Consider the following 16,101-nt stretch of genomic DNA (forward strand, 5'->3'; position numbering starts at 1 on the left):
GAAACCCTGGTGACATGGTGGTTAAGAGTTACAGCTGCTAACCAAAAGGTCGGCAGTTCAAATCCACCAGGCTCCCCTCGGAAACTCTATGGGTCAGTTCTACTCTGTCCTATAGGGTCACTATGAGTCAGAATCGACTCAATGGCAACAGGTTTCTTTTTTTTTTAAGGCTATATTTAAGGGGAAACCCTGGTGGCGTAATAGTTAAACGCTATGGCTGCTAACCAAAAGGTTGACAGTTCAAATCCACCAGGCGCTCCTTGGAAACTCTACAGGGCAGTTCTACCCTGTCCTATAGGGTCGCTATGAGTTGAAATCGACTCAATGGCACTGGGTTTGGTTTTGATTTTTTGGTATATTTAAGGAGCCCTGGTGCTGCAATGAAGAAACCCTGGTGGTACAGTGGCTAAGCACTCAGCTGCTAAGCAAAAGTTTGGTGGTTCAAACCCATCAGCTGATCTGCAGAAGAAAGATGCCGCAGTCTGCTTCTATAAAATTACAGCCTTGAAAATCCTATGGGACAGTTCTACCCTGTCCAATAGGGTCACTATGAGTCGGAATCAACTCGACAGCAATGGGTTAGGTTTGAGTTTGGTAGTGCAATGGTTAAGCACTCAGCTGCTAACTGAAAGGTCGTCGGTTCGAACCCACCAGCCAGTCCGTGGGAGAAGAGACCTGACAATCTGCTCCCATAAAGATTTCAGCCTAGGAAATCCTATGGGACAGTTCTACTGTGTCCTATAGGGTCAGTATGAGTCGAAATCAACTCAAAGGCACACAACAACAAGGTTTCATTTAGGAGTGGTGCAGTGTGATAAATTATTTAGTATGGTCTTTCTTGGCATGGTCTTATAACTCCCACCCAGGTGATTGGGCAGGGATGTGCAAATAAGATAATTGTGGCCCACTAGGGGGATTGGTTGGTTTTGCCTTAAAAAAGAGCCAATTCCAGAGCAGAGAGAAGATGAAAAACGGAAGAATGAGAAACTTTTGGTTTAGGGATGGAATGAAAAAACACCGGTGGATTTAAGTATGTTGTAATCAGTTACCCAAGGCAAAAGCTAGTCATGGGATTTAGGAAGGGTGAATCTAACTCTTGAGGAACTGGTTATTTGGATGCATATGGAAATGCAGAGTGATAAGAAGATGGAAGGAATACACAGAGTCACTATACCAAAAAGAATTGGTTGACGTTCAACCATTTCAAGAGGTAGCATACGATCAGGAACCAACAGTACTGAAGGAAGAGGTCCAAGCTCCACTGAAGGCATTGGTGAAAAACAAGGCTTCAGGAACTGATGGAATATCAATTAAGATGTTTCAACAAATGGATGCAGTGCTGAAAGTGCTCACTCATCTATGCCAAGAAATTTGGAAGACAGCTACCTGGCCAGCTGACTAGAAGAGATCCATATTTATGCTTATTCCCAAGAAAGGTGACCCAACCGAATGTGGAAATTATCAAACAATATCATTAATATCACAGGCAAGTAAAATTTTGTTGATGATCATTCAAAAACAGCTGCAGCAGTATATCGACAGGGAACTGCCAGAAATTCAGGCCAGATTCAGAAGAGGACGTGCAACCAGGGACATCATTGCTGATGTCACATGGATCCTGGCTGAAAGCACAGAATACCAGAAAGATGTTTATCTGTGTTTTATTGACTATGCAAAGGCATTCGACTGTGTGGATCATAACAAATTATGGATAACATCGTGAAGAATGGGAATTCCAGAACACTTAATTGTGCTTGTAAAAAACCTGTACATAGATCAATAGGCAGTTGTTTGGACAGAACAAGGGGATACTGCATGGTTTAAAGTCAGGAAATGTGTGCATCAGGGTTGTATCCTTTCACCATACCTATTTAATCTATATGCTGAGCAGATAATCTGAGAAGCTAGACTGTACGAGGAAGAAAGGGGCAACAGGACTGGAGGAAAACTCATTAACAACTTGTGATATGCAGATGGCACAGCCTTGCTTGCTGAAAATGAAGAAGACTTGAAGCAATTACTGATGAAGATCAAAGACCACAGCCTTCACTATGGACTACATCTCAACATAAAGAAAACAAAAATCCTCACAACTGGACCAACAAGCAACATCATGATAAACAGAGATAAGATTGGAGTTGTCAAGGATTTCATTTTACTTGGACCCACAATCAGCACCACGGTAGAAGCAATCAAGAAATCAAAAGGCGCATTGCGTTGAGCAAATCTGCTGCAAAGCACCTCTTTAAAGTGTTGAAAAGCAAAGATGTCACCCTGATGACTAAGGTGCGCCTGACCCAAGCCATGGTATTTTCAATCACATCATATGCATGTGAAAGCTGGACAATGAATAAGGAAGACCAAAGAATTGATGCCTTTGAATTGTGGTGTTGCTGAAGAATATTGAATATACCATGGACTGCCAAAAGAATGAACAAATCTGTCTGTGAAGAAGCACAACCAGAATGCTTCTTAGAAACAAAGATGGTGAGACTACATCTTACATACTTTGAACATGTTATCAGAAGGGATCAGTCTCTGGAGAAGGACATCATACTTGGTAAAGTAGAGCGTCAGGGAAAAAGAGGAACACCCTCAACAAGATGGACTGACACAGTGGCTGCGACAATGGGCTCAAGCACAAAAAGGATTGTGAGGATGGTGCAGGACCAAGCAGTGTTTTATTCTATAGTACAGAAAGTTGCTATGAGTTGGAACTGATTCAACGGCACCTAACAACGACAAAGGAAGGGCCAAACATAAGATTCCTTGGTTCTGTTATCAGTAATAGCTATAATGGCAGGGAAAAAGAATGTAGGGCCTGATTTTAGCATTGAACCAAGCCCAGATTCAGTTCAGTCAGAGCTAAGACCGCTAGTCTCAGGGCCAACCAAGGAAGGAAAAATCAGATTGGAACAACAGTTCTTCTATGACCATTATTCATCAGGAAGGTAGTCTGTGAGGAAACGGACAAAACTAAGAGGGTATAGTGTAAAGGAGTTGCTTCAATTTGTAGATCGGCATTACTAAATGAATTGGGAAAGTGGCTCATTTAGGAGCAATGTCTTTAGTTTTGAATGCTGCAGAATGGAAGAATGTGTTTGGGTTGATACAAGAGCCACAACTTACTATGGAACATTCACAAATGGCGATACTAGATGCATTTACACAGCAGGTTACCCCAGAGGAGACAGCCAGCCTGATGGACTGGATAAAATTTGCAGTGAGATTTGTTTATTCCGAGAAAAGAAACTGCCCCCTCCCCCTCTAAATACCCAATGGAACACTCCAGAGGAAGCGCCTGGTGTGCCGCTCATGGAAGTCATGCTGGAATGGCTTTATGGTGGCAGGAGGGGGAGTGCTGAGGGGAGAGGGAGTGGTTGATGTTAGAGATGATGGAGTGGTACAGCAGCTTGGAAAAGCTGGACATCTGGGACATCTTAAACCTCTGCCTTATAGGAACTAGCTTTGTGCTGATCCTTATCAAAGAAATTATTCATTTGAGCGAGCAAAACCTAACTTCTCTGAGTGAGTTCGAAGATACTATAAGAGAGAGGATAAGATGAATTCTTGATTGTATTTTACGGAGGCTTGGCAAATGAAAAACTCCCAACTATTACCACAGCTACTGACAATATTTTGCTTTTTCAGATGAGAACACTTGTATGATGTCTGTAAATCTTTTAATCTGAAACAACCAGGAATAAATCTACCCTCCCCAAAGGAGTTTATAGTTTAGTTGGGGAAGGTAGCACTGTATTAGTTAGAATGAGTTTTGCTGCTAGTGACAGAAACTTCAAAATAACAGAAGCTTAAAAATTAGAAGTTATTTTTGTTTAAGCTAAAAAAGGCTATCCGGGCCTTGCATGGAGGGTCCATGGTCATGAGGACCTTAGGGTGTTTCAATCTTGTGCTCTATTGCATGCAATTTCCACCTCATGCTGCAAGATACCTGCTCCAGATCCAGCCATCACATCCACAATCTGGTCAGCAGAAAGGAGGGAAAAGGGTGCAAAGTCTCCCACTAAGGGACATTTCCTGGATGTCATGCTCACCACTTCCACTGTGTCCCATTGGCCAGAGCACAATCACATGACTACACAAACTACAAGGGAGGCTGGGAAATGTTGTCTTTATTCTGGCTAGCCAGATGTCAGAATCAGTTACGCAGGAAGAAGGAGAGAGCACATGTTTGGGAGAAATAGCAATTCTTGTACCAGAAAAAACAAACAAAATACAACCTCTATTGGACAATGTATTTCCACATATAATATCCTAAAATCTTAGAACAAGGTTAGGGGCATCATTTACAATACTCTCCTCCTTAACTTCTCCCAGAGTGTTTTGATTATGCCGGGGCATTCAATATATGATACAAAATTAGGCTCTAGTCTAGTAATTTATATTTTTAAAAATAAAATTTAGAGATTTGAACTCCTATATGGCAGTAATGAGTCTTCTGTTTTATTATTTATCCCTGTCCAGTACATACCATCTCTGCTTACACTAAGATTTCTTGGTTCTTTACTTCTTGCTGGAAGTAGGGTTCACATACTATGTTTCAACTTACATACTAACCATAAGGCAAGATATATGACTAGTGTTATGGATTGAATTGTGTTCCTCAAAAATGTATGTCAACTTGGGTAGGCCTAATTGATTCCAGAGCCCATATTCCTACCCCTTGTGCTGTTAGATGGACTAAAGATTAAATTCTAGTCCTTAATATCATTTGAGTCTAAGGTTCTTCAAATACCATTTCCAAACCATGTAGCAAAGGGTGTAATTTTTTTTTTTCACATATACCTCTTTTGTGAATTTTGAAAGGATGTGGTTTTAGTCTTTGACATCAGGGGGAAGCTCTGCAATGCTGACTGAACCTTGATAGAAAGATAACGTTGGAGGCAAGTTGCCTTTGAACAACTCTCTGAAGATCAACGGCCTCCCCGTCGCATTCCTTGCCCAGAAGCTCTTTCCTCTGGTTGTGCTAAGGGGTGATGCCCAAGGCACATCACTTTTCAAGAATTGGATCATGAACAACTTTATCCTCCTGGAAGAACAGCTCATCAAGAAATCCCAACAGAAGAGAAGAACTTCTCCCTCGAACTTTAAAGTTCGCTTCTTTGTTTTAACCAAAACCAGCCTGGCATACTTTGAGGACCGCCATGGGGTATGTGAGCACTTTGTTTTGTCTTTCTTTGAATAGTATTTTATATTTGTACTGGGGTGATTTATATGGAATAAAATAGAAAACGGGGGACACAGACATGCTTGTCAAGAGGTGAGGTAGCTGTACATGGTGGTTTCAGTTCTAAAAATCATAGAGCTGTGAGTTGAATAGCCATCAGCTTCTTTTTCCCGCAAGGGTTAAGCTTAATTTTAAAATTATGATAATATTATACATAGCAAATGTTTTGATTAGATATAACTTGAACTTCATTTGAAATATGCTACGTGTTATGGGACATTGCTTAATAAAATATTAACATCTGATGGAAGCTGACAGATGATATTGCCCAGTTTCCTTATTTTACAGTGAAGGCAACTGGTACCAGGAATGGTTACATGATGGGTCCAGAGGCTCAGAGCCCTTGAGTAATTTGCCCACGGATTTGACAGCTAGTCAGGTGGTGGAGCCAGAATTCAAACTGTGGTAGATAAAATCAGTATTTTCTTTAATTCAACCCATTTGTGTCAACGGTCACCAGTCGCCTGACATCTTGGAATAATATTCCCTGAGCATTTAATTGAATACGGTGTTGCCCAAAATTTGCATGGCACAATGGTAAACCCCTTAAGCCCTTGGAAAACTTCCCAGGAAACTAGTATTACCAAGCAAAAAGTGACCTGTGGTGAGGACCAGCGGCTCTTATCCATAAGGTAATCGCTGCTTAGCTAAGTCAATCTTTTTGTATATCTGAAGATACTCTCACATTCTGAAACGTCAGCAATTACAGGAGCAACATGAATAATCATAACAATGTAGTTTGGTAGAAAAAGCACTGGGCAAGTGATCTGGAGACCAAACCACTTCTCACTGGATGATTGAGCCTGAGCAAGAGTCTCTTGTTCTTTCTTTCTTTAAAAAGAAAGGTCCCTTCCTTCTTTAAAAATTTCTTTTATTCAATGAAGAGGCACTTGTTTAGTACTTCTGAGCAATTCATCAATACATGTTTGATTTCTTACTATATCACTGTACTTTTTCCATTATTAGGGTGGTAGGAAAGGGGTTGTCACCTTTATTTTACTGAAGGAGAAATAACATTAGGTGCTTAATGGTCAGGTGTGGACAAAGCTGCTCTGAGTCCTTGTTGGGATCTGACTTAGTAAGTGCAGGCAGGAGGATGGGGTCTTTTGAGAGTCAGGCTTTGAAGCATTCAGTGAATGGAGTCCTGAATAAGGCTGGACAGTTATATGCAGCCTGTGGGTGATTGACCCTTTTATGCAGTAGGTGAAATAATACTGCCTTTTTTTTTTTTTTTCTTTTTTTTTAAGAGGGGATAAGACTTGCTCATCTCCTTTTCACAAAACGAGAAGCAATTCAGCAGACTCTAACTGATAACAATACCGGTCAGTCAGAAAACATATGGTGATTACTGATTATGTAGAAGGCCCCTTTGATAGGTGCTCAATAAATATTTGTTGACTAAAGGAACATAGGGCCAGTAGCCAAGTTTTGAACTTCAGAGAGTCAACATACAGAGCTGATAAATCACATGGCATCAGTCAATATTTTTCTTATTGTGAGTGGGACATCTAAGGTTCTTGTTCCATATTGAAAGAGTTATCACCGGCCTTTAAATATTCTCTTTTCAAAGTCCACGTTACAGTTTTTGCCAATTTTTTTTTTTCCTGACTCCACATAGCACCATCTCACTTGTTAGTCCTGATACTGATAACAGTTCCTAAGCAGAGAGTTCAGTGCAGTAGTATTCGTAAATAATCACAAGCCGAGTGGTCTTGATTCAGAATTTTGTTGGTTATAATTTTTCTTTAGACGATGTTGTGAAATCACTGTGCTTCATTTGAGCATTATGAAAAGTTACAGCATAATTCATTCTGTGCATGGGCGAGCCCTGGGCTAAAATCCCTAAAGTTTCCGTATAGGATATAGAAAATACATGAAAACAAAAATCAAGTTTTTTGTTTTCTAATGCCTACAGTTTATATACCTAAATAACTATTTTAAAAGCATTTCTTTAAATAGTATAGAAATTTATTGGTTAGAAATTTCTCCAAGGTCACTGAGAAAGTTAAGATAAATGAGTTATTACAGATTCATGTCCTAATTATCTCCCATTGTTTAGGGCCACCGATTTGCACAAAGAAGTGCACTGTGCATTCCCCAGAAAAAGCAATAACGTAATATTTATGAGAAGGAACTTTTTATTTTGAAATTAAAGCCTCAGTCTTCTGATCTGTAAATGGGTGTGATGAGAGTACCCACGTCATGATAAAATGATAAAGTTGAAGAGAGAGAATGTACTTAGGCTGAACTATTTGAAAGTACCATTTCATAGATAGAAATGGTTAGATATAGGCAATTTTATATAGCTCAACTTAATATATAAAGTACAAGCAATCCTTGTTATTCACGGTAACTCTGTTCTATGAAATTACTGTGAACACGGAATTAGTGACCACCTATAACAGTTTTTTTTTTTTTTATAACAGCATATGGTTTCTCCATAGGGTACATCACAGTCTTCTTGCGCTTAGGAACACTAGATAGCACTTTAGCACTACCCTTCGGGGCCATTTTAAACAGAGAAATCACCGACAAAAAGTACAAACATGGAGAAAACATGACATTAATTATACCACAATAAGGACATTTGTTTGCAATATGAGAGTGGAAACCAGAAGGCAGCACATCACTTCGTTCAGCTTCAGCAGACACTGCGCATGATGGACAACTCAAATTTTTCAATGCTCGGTACTTGTCCACAAAAGCACTGCAAGTGTTGATTCTGGAGTCACAAATAAGTTTTAGCAAGTAGACAAATTTGCAAATATGGAATACAGGAATAATGAGGATCGACTGTACTGAGCATAGGTCCTGTCACATACTAAGAATGAGCCATTATTTGTACCGTCTCTGAAGGAGATAGTAGTAGGCTGGCATAACATATTCGTTTTCAAATGAAGGGAAAGATTAAAGAATTCTTCAAAGACAAGCTAAAAGCAGGGTCCTGGATTCCTTCTATGCTGTGACTAAATATAAGTTTGTGCGGAGAGACGTGCACACATGATGAGCTGTGTGAAGCTGAGCCTCTCGGGGTCTCAGCTTCTTTTTCTCTTTTTTCATTTGAATTGTGTTCCTTGTAGTTCTGACAGTCTGTGATTTTATACTATATGAAAAACAACTCTTCCACGTACTCAGGAGCAAATTCTGTAAATTCTGCAAATTAAACCTTTTTTTTCTAATTTTTAATACTGATGCCTCTTGTCATTATAATGCTGATAGAATAAGCGAGCCTCTTATTTTAACATGGATTTAGTTCTGGCGTAAGATGCCTGTTTCCCCTGTTGAGATGTTCAAGTGTTTTCAGAAAGGCCAGGAAGCCCTTTCACCATTCTGGATCAGTGGGCTAAAATCATCTCTAGAAGATCCACAAAGAAGCATAGAGTGGGCAGGTAGCAGCTTGCAGGTGGGTGTGATTTCACATGTTCCCCTGTGCTTGCCGATTTCTTTGCAAAGTGGTCTCTGATGGTTGAAATTCTTTAACAGAAGACAGTGAGAGGTAAGAGCCCAGCGGTGTGTTGGTAAATCCTTAACAACCTCTGCAATGGTGGAGAAGGAAGTGTTAGGAGCCCCGATTCATAGTGTTTGGTGATATCCCTGATGTAAATACTCCCACCATGGCTATTTCAAAGTACAAATGTGGCATCTACTGACTGACAACATTCCCGAAAATTTAGCAGCTGGCTTTTGTAGGCCAGTACAAGCCAGATCCAGCACACCACCAGCAGCTTAAATGTAAACAGCCCCTGGAGAGGTAGTCACCAACTGGACAACATACAAGTAGTCCTCAACTTGCAACAGGGTTCCATTCCGATGACTACTCCATCATAAGTTGGTTCTGACGTTAAGTTGAATACCTCAGTTTTTTTTGTTGTTTTCATTATTATTCCCTTTTATTATCAGTATCTTTATAAACCCAATCTTTGTCTTTGAGAGTTGGCTTGAGAATGATAACATCAGCAAAATTACACATTGCAACATTGTGTTGTTGTTGTTGTTGTTAGGTGCTGACGAGTCAGTTCCGACTCATGGCAACCTTACGTACAACAGAACCAAACACTGCCTGGTCCTGCGCCATCCTCACAAAAGTTGCTATGCTTGAGCCCATTGTGGCGGCCACGGTGTCAATCCGTCTCATTGAGGGTCTTCTTCTCCTTCACTGACCCTGTACTTTACCTAGCATTATGTCCTTCTCCAGGGAGTGATCCCTCCTGATAACATGTCCAAAGTATGTGAGACGTAGTCTCGCCATCCTTGCTTCTAAGAAGCATTCTGGTTGTACTTCTTCCAAGACAGATTTGTTCATTCTTTCAGCAGTCCATCATATAGTCAGTATTCTTCGCCAACACCACAATTCAAAGGCGTCAATTCTTTGGTCTTACTTATTCCAGCTTTTGCATGCATATGAGGTGACTGAAAACACCATTGCTTGTGTTAGGTGCACCTTAGTCTTCAAGGTGATATCTTTGCTTTCTAACACTTTAAAGAGGTCTTTTGCAGATTTGCCCAGTGCAATCTGTCTTTTGATTTCTTGACTGCTGCTACTATGGATGTTGATTGTGGATCCAAGTAAAATGAAATCCTTGACAACTTCAATACACACATCATATGTACTACATATTACTAATGGTAAGATGTACATACACACACACAAAAAAAACAGGCAGTTGTAAGTGCTGTTCACTGTAACTCGAATGCATCATAAGTTAGGGACTACCTGTACTTAGCTGCGCGTGACTGATATTATATCCTGTTCAGGGGTAAAGAGAGAAACTGAGGGCCTTGTCTGTTAAGTAAGCACAGGAATGAAGAGGCAGCATAGACAGAGACAAACATCATAGACTGGTGAGGCCAGAGCAGCCAACTAGAGCTGGCTCAAATCCAGCCACTTCCTAGATGTCAGGCAAGATATCTAACCTTTTTAGTACTGTTTCCCATTTGTAAAGTAAGGACCCAGGGTCACCTACCTCAAGTAGTGTTGAGTATTTCATGAGAAAAGTATGTTAAAAGCTTAACATTAATTACTACTTGGTAAGACCATTATTCAAGTCCCCGAGTGGTACAAATAGTTAAGATGCTCAGCTGCTAACCAAAAGGTTGGAGGATCCATGCAGAGGCACCGCAGAAGAAAGCCCTGATAATCTACTTCTAAAAAATCAGCCACTGAAAACTGTGTAGCACAGTTCTACTCTGAGGCACATGGGTCACCATGCCTTCTTCCAAAATCAAAGCTGGCGGATATGGAGATGTTCCCTTGCCTTACTTTGTTTATTTTTGCTGTTGTTGTTACGTGCCATTGAGTTGATTCTGACAATAAGGACCCTATAGGACAGAGTGGAACTGTCTCATAGGGTTTCCTAGGCTGGCAAAAAAAAAAAAAATTTTTTTTTTCTTTTTTTTTTTTAATCTTTACAGGAGCAGATTGCCAGCTCTTCTCTCCTGCAGAGCCTCTGGCGGGTTAAAACCACCAACCTTTTCGTTAGCAGTCAAGCGCTTGCTCAACCATTACACCAGGGGCACCTTTCCTTGCTTTAGGAAACGTTATTGCATAGCATTCAAAAACACAGCTTCTGGTGTCAGACAGATCTGGGTCAAAGACCTGCTTCCCCACTCTAGGGCTGTGTGACTTAATGTGGTACTACCTTTAAAAAGCTATTCACTTTTTAAAAGCTGAGTAAACATTCTTTCTTGATGTTATTTCCCATTAACGAGGTGGAGGTTACCTATTCTGATAGTAATAACTAACCTTTATTGAGCACTTACTATGTGTCAGACACTGTGTTAAATGTGAATCATTTCATTTAATCCTTACAAAAACCGGTTGCCATCAAGTCGATTCTGACTCATGGCAACCCCATGTATGTCAGAGTTGAACTATGCTCCATAGTGTTTTCGATGGCTGATTTTTCAGAAATTGATTGCCAGGCCTATTCTTCCAAGGCACCTCTCAGTGGACGTGAACCTCCAATTTTTCAGTTAGCTGCTGAGCATATTAATGGTTTGCACCACCTAGGGACTGCTAATCCTTACAACCGCCCTGGAAGTTAGAGACTATTATTACCCAGATTTACAGAGAAGGAAACTGAAGCAAAGAGAGTTTAAGTAACTTGCCTGAGGTCCCAAATATCTCCAGAGCCTACAGCCTCTCTGATAAGTGGTGATTATTATTTTTAGCAGTTGTTACTTGTAGGTAACCAGGGCCTCCACAGAGTTATGACAGAATGTGCAATGCTCTCTTGCTCTGAAGTCCTCAATGCAAAGAGCAGTCTTGGAAATCAGCACCCCCATACCACAGGGGTCTTCCCTGTGAGGGATGTCATGAGCTCCATCATTTCCACACACATTCCAGAGCAACTCTTTGTTTTTCATTCACTTCTGGGAGACGTAATATGTATCCACAAAGAAATGAGAGGCTTGGCAGACTCTGCTTCCACCTGCCCTAGTGGAAGTTTCTGGCATCTGTCGCCTGGGACTGCTACAGCCTCCTAACAGCCTCTCTGCATCCTCTATCCCCGCCTCCACTCCATTCTCCACATAGCAGCCAAAGTGAGCTTTTCAAATGGAGAAAGCTGACATGTCCCTCAGTGACTGTTCCCACTGTGCTGAGGGTGGATGCCAGAATCTACTGCAGGGTCTCCTTTGTCTCAGGTGGTGCCCCTCTTTCTCCCATCTATCTGGGCTCCAACCATACCAGATTTTCTTCAACCTTAAGGGCTCATTTTAAATGTCACTAGCTTAGGGAGGAAACGCTGGTAGTGTAGTGGTTAAGTACTACGACTGCTAACCAAAGGGTCGGCAGTTCGAATCTGCCAGGTGCTCCTTGGAAACTCTATGGGGCAGTTCTACCCTGTCCTGTAGGGTTGCTATGAGTTGGAACTGACTTGACGGCACTGGGTTTGGTTTTGGTTTTTTTAGCTTAGGGAAGCCTTCCTTGATTTCTATAGACCAGGTCATCTCCTCCTGCTATGCTGTGCTGTGCAACATGCACCCTTTCTTACAGCACATGACGAAGTTGTAATTACCCATTTGTTAATGAGATTATTTTATTAATGTCTCTCTCTCTCACATGCACACACACATCACATTAGACTATAAGTTTCATAAGAGCAGGCAGCCGTGGAGGCAGTCAATTTGCTGAAGATGGTAACTCCAGTGTCAAGTATAGTGCCTGACGCATACTATTTACTCAACAATTATTTGTAGAAGGAAAAAGGGAGGTAGGGAGAAAGGAAGGGAAGAAGGAAGAATGTGAGATATATATCCAGTTGGAAAGGTTAGAGTTTAACAAGTGAACCCCGAACGAAACAAAGTTCAATGCCAAATGAATAGAGAACAAAAGACTTCAAAAAAGAGAGAGAGATTTCTGGGCGTCACCAAAACTCATTGCCGTCGAGTCTATAGGACAAAGTAGAACTGCCCCATAGCGCATCCAAGGCTTTAATCTTTACAGAAGCAGATCGCCACATCTTTCTCCCGCTGAATAGCTAGTGGTTTCGAACCACCAACCTTTTGGTTAGCAGCCAAGTACTTAACCACTGCAGTAGCGGTTCATGGCCTTGCCTTGAAGGAAGAAGAGAGAGATTCAGGTAGTTGGAATTTTAAGAGTCGAATCAGAGAGGCACAGGTAGGAACCAGCAGGCAGGCCAGCCCCCCAGGCTCCAATTCCTTTTAAGAGGACAAACAACTTTGTCCTCTTTTTCCTTCTATCCTGCCTTATTTTTCCTTCTTTCCTTCTTGCAGCTAACTGCTTTGCAGATCAATTTCTTAGAGCTTGCTGAGGCTACCTGAGCATTTTTGCCTGAGACTTTCATCAGACGTGGTATCTCTCCACTTCATTCCTACATGATTCAGGAGCCTTCTAGGTCATTTTCAACTATGACCTACAAAACACTTCATCCAGTGGTCCCTGCCTGCTTTTCCAATGTCATTTCACACCACACTCTGTTATCCATGAGACTTCTATCACTTCTGTCTTCTTTCTTCTTTCTAAGCCCTTTCTCTTTTCCAGGCTCTTTCCTCTTTTGAAGCTTACTCTCCCGTTAGGGCCAGGAATAGGGTGAGGCAAGTGAGGCACGCACTTAGGGAGGGACTCATTCTTAGGGTCATGCCGATGCAGGGTCTTTGCATTAGCTGCCTCCATCTGCCTACAACACTCTTTCTCCCTATATTTTTAGGGTTGTTTCTTTCTTGTCTTCAATTTCTTCAAATATTTTCCCAGTGTCCTGTTTCTTTTTTTTTTAAAGCACATAGATATTTCATTACTCCAGTATCTGTACGTATTTGCTGAGTTTATTAACGTGCCTCCTTGTTTATTTTCTGTCTTGACTGTCTTGCTCAATCGCCGTATCCCCAACATCTAGAAGAGTGCTGGGCATATAGCAGATGGTTATTAAATACCTGGTGAGTGAACAAAGGTCACCTAACTCAAAGTGAATTCAGAAAAGCAGATGGGCCTTGTCTAACCAGGTAAAGAAAAGTGAGAACCCAAGAAAAGTACTATACAATTAGGTCACCCAAGGTCCCAAATGTGCAATTTGGATGTCTGCCTTAATGGAGTTTCATCATAAATTGATTTTTTGCCTGTGTGTAGTGATGTTGATGTCTCATGGAGACAGCCTTTGCATGGAAGATTTTTGTTTTGGAGGTGAATACTCCTACATTAAAATTAGATTCGATAGCTGCAGCCGAGGGACTGGTGTACACATTAATCAATTTCTACAGTAAAAATAGGCCATGGAGAAATACTGTCAATATGAGAGCTCAGTTTCTGGCTCAGTATGCAAGAGAGGTTTAACTGAAAACACAAGCATCCAGTTTCTTGAACTATGAGGTTCACATAAAATAAGACAACTTTATATCAAATCACACCACCCATCTGTCGGTTTGTTGTACTGTGGCGGCTTGCATGTTGCTATGATGCTGGAAGCTATGCCACTGGTATTCCAAACACCAGCAAGGTCACCCATGGTGGACAGGTTTCAGCAGAGCTTCCAGACTAAGAAACACTAGAAAGAAAGGCCTGGTGATCTACTTCCGAAAATTATCCAATGAAAACCCTATGGATCACAGAATATTGTGCTCAGAGTTCTGCTCATTTACTTTGGCTGCATCATCAGCGGCGACCGATTGCTGGAGAATGACATATTTGTTAAAGTGGAGGGTCAGCCAAGATGAGGGAAACCCTCAGTGAGATGGATGGACATAATAGCTGCAAAAATGGACTCAGACATACCAACAATCATGAAGATGGCACAGGACTGGGAAATGTTTTGTTCTGTTGTACGTGGGGCTACCACGAGTCAGGGCTTACTCGATGGCAACTAACAACAACATATCGAATCCAGAAATTGAATCAGAAAACCAATTTAAAGCTCTTCTAAAATTTTCGTTGTCTAAATATATTAAATCCTTATCCACTATTTCCTTACTAACAATAAATTCTATTCATCAGAGCCTTGGTGGTGCAGTAGTTAAGAGCTCAACTGCTAACCAAAAGAATGGCTGTTTGAATCCACCAGCCACTCCTTGGGAACTCTATGGGGCAGTTCTACTCTGCCGTTATGAGTATCAAATCCAGAATTGAGTCAGAAAACCACTTTAAAGCTCTTCTAAAATTTTCATTGCCTAAATATTAAATCCTTATCCACTATTTCCTTAACTAACTAACAATAAATTCTTCCATTTGTCAGTGAGTTGATAGGCCTACTGAAAATAAAGTAATACTTCCAGGATACGATTTTCATGCAGAGATCAGTTCGGGTTTCCCTTCATGACACTCGGGGACCTCAGTAAAAGAGATCCAGAAGAGGGAACGAAGTTTTGAAATGGTTTCTCATGAACATACAATTCCCGTTCTAGATCAAATGTTTACCCCAGCCCTTGAAATTCAGTAAAAAGTTTTATTGGTAATTTACTAGAATAAAAACTTGATCCAAGGTCTTATGTTGCCATATAATTCCCATTAACCTGAAGTCATTTATAAGTAGGCTTCTCATTTTTTTAATTTTCCTTTTTTAATTAAAAAAAAATCATAGAAATTATATATGCGTGTTACAAAAAAAAATCAAATATAGGGCTTTTTTTTTTTTTCCCAAAACTGCATATATTATGCCAAGACCTTTTTGTTTCGCCTAACATTGTATCCAAGAAATGTTTCTATTTTGGTATACTTAGATTCATTCATTTGTTCAACAAACATTTCTTAAGCATTTTCTATGCGCCAGGCACACACAGTGGTTAAAAAAACAAGGTTTCTGCCCTCATAAATTTACATTCTAGTGGAAGACACAGACAAAACAGATAACAAGCAAGTATATAAATACATAGGATAGATGCAGACTGTGGTAGGTTCTATGAAAACACCTAGCCGTAGCTGGCCGGGTTGGGAGGCGGGTTGGTCAGAGAAGGAATTTATATTTGGTGGAGGCTTGAAGGATGAGAAAGAGCCAGTCAAGAAATATGGGAGAGCATTCCAGGCGAGGAAGGCACAAATGCAAAGAACCTAGGTGGGAAAAGTCTTGGCTCGTTTGAGTAACAGACTCAAACATACAGAGTTCAAGAGTGGAAGTCCAAGATGAGGAGGCAGAAGCCAATATACGTGGACCCTTGTGGAGTTTGGATTTTTATCCCAACTATAACAAAAAGCAAGGTGCCCTGGTGGGACAGTTGTTAAGTGCTCTGCTGCTAGCAAAAGGTCGGTGGTTCAAACCCACCAGCTGCTCCTCAGGAGAAAGTTGTGGCAGCCTGTTTCGGTAAAGATTTACAGCCTTGGAAATACTATGGGGCAGTTCTGCTCTGTCCTATAGGGTCAGTATTCACTGGAATCGACTCGATGGCCGTGGGGTATAAGCAAAAGC

General features: G+C 40.9%; 1 protein-coding gene across 1 annotated transcript in view; it reads left to right on the top strand.

Annotated features, from left to right (window-relative positions):
- The first annotated feature begins 4,861 nt into the window (after positions 1-4,861).
- Positions 4,862-16,101, top strand: part of ITK (IL2 inducible T cell kinase) — an 82,557-nt gene continuing 71,317 nt past the window's right edge. Inside the window, exon 1 of the mRNA XM_049874208.1 lies at positions 4,862-5,170. Coding sequence (XP_049730165.1) covers positions 5,033-5,170 — 138 coding nt within the window. The 5' untranslated portion in view covers positions 4,862-5,032. The remainder of the gene's footprint in view (positions 5,171-16,101) is intronic.

This window comes from Elephas maximus, chromosome 2, assembly GCF_024166365.1.
Source record: "Elephas maximus indicus isolate mEleMax1 chromosome 2, mEleMax1 primary haplotype, whole genome shotgun sequence".
Lineage (NCBI taxonomy): Eukaryota > Metazoa > Chordata > Mammalia > Proboscidea > Elephantidae > Elephas > Elephas maximus.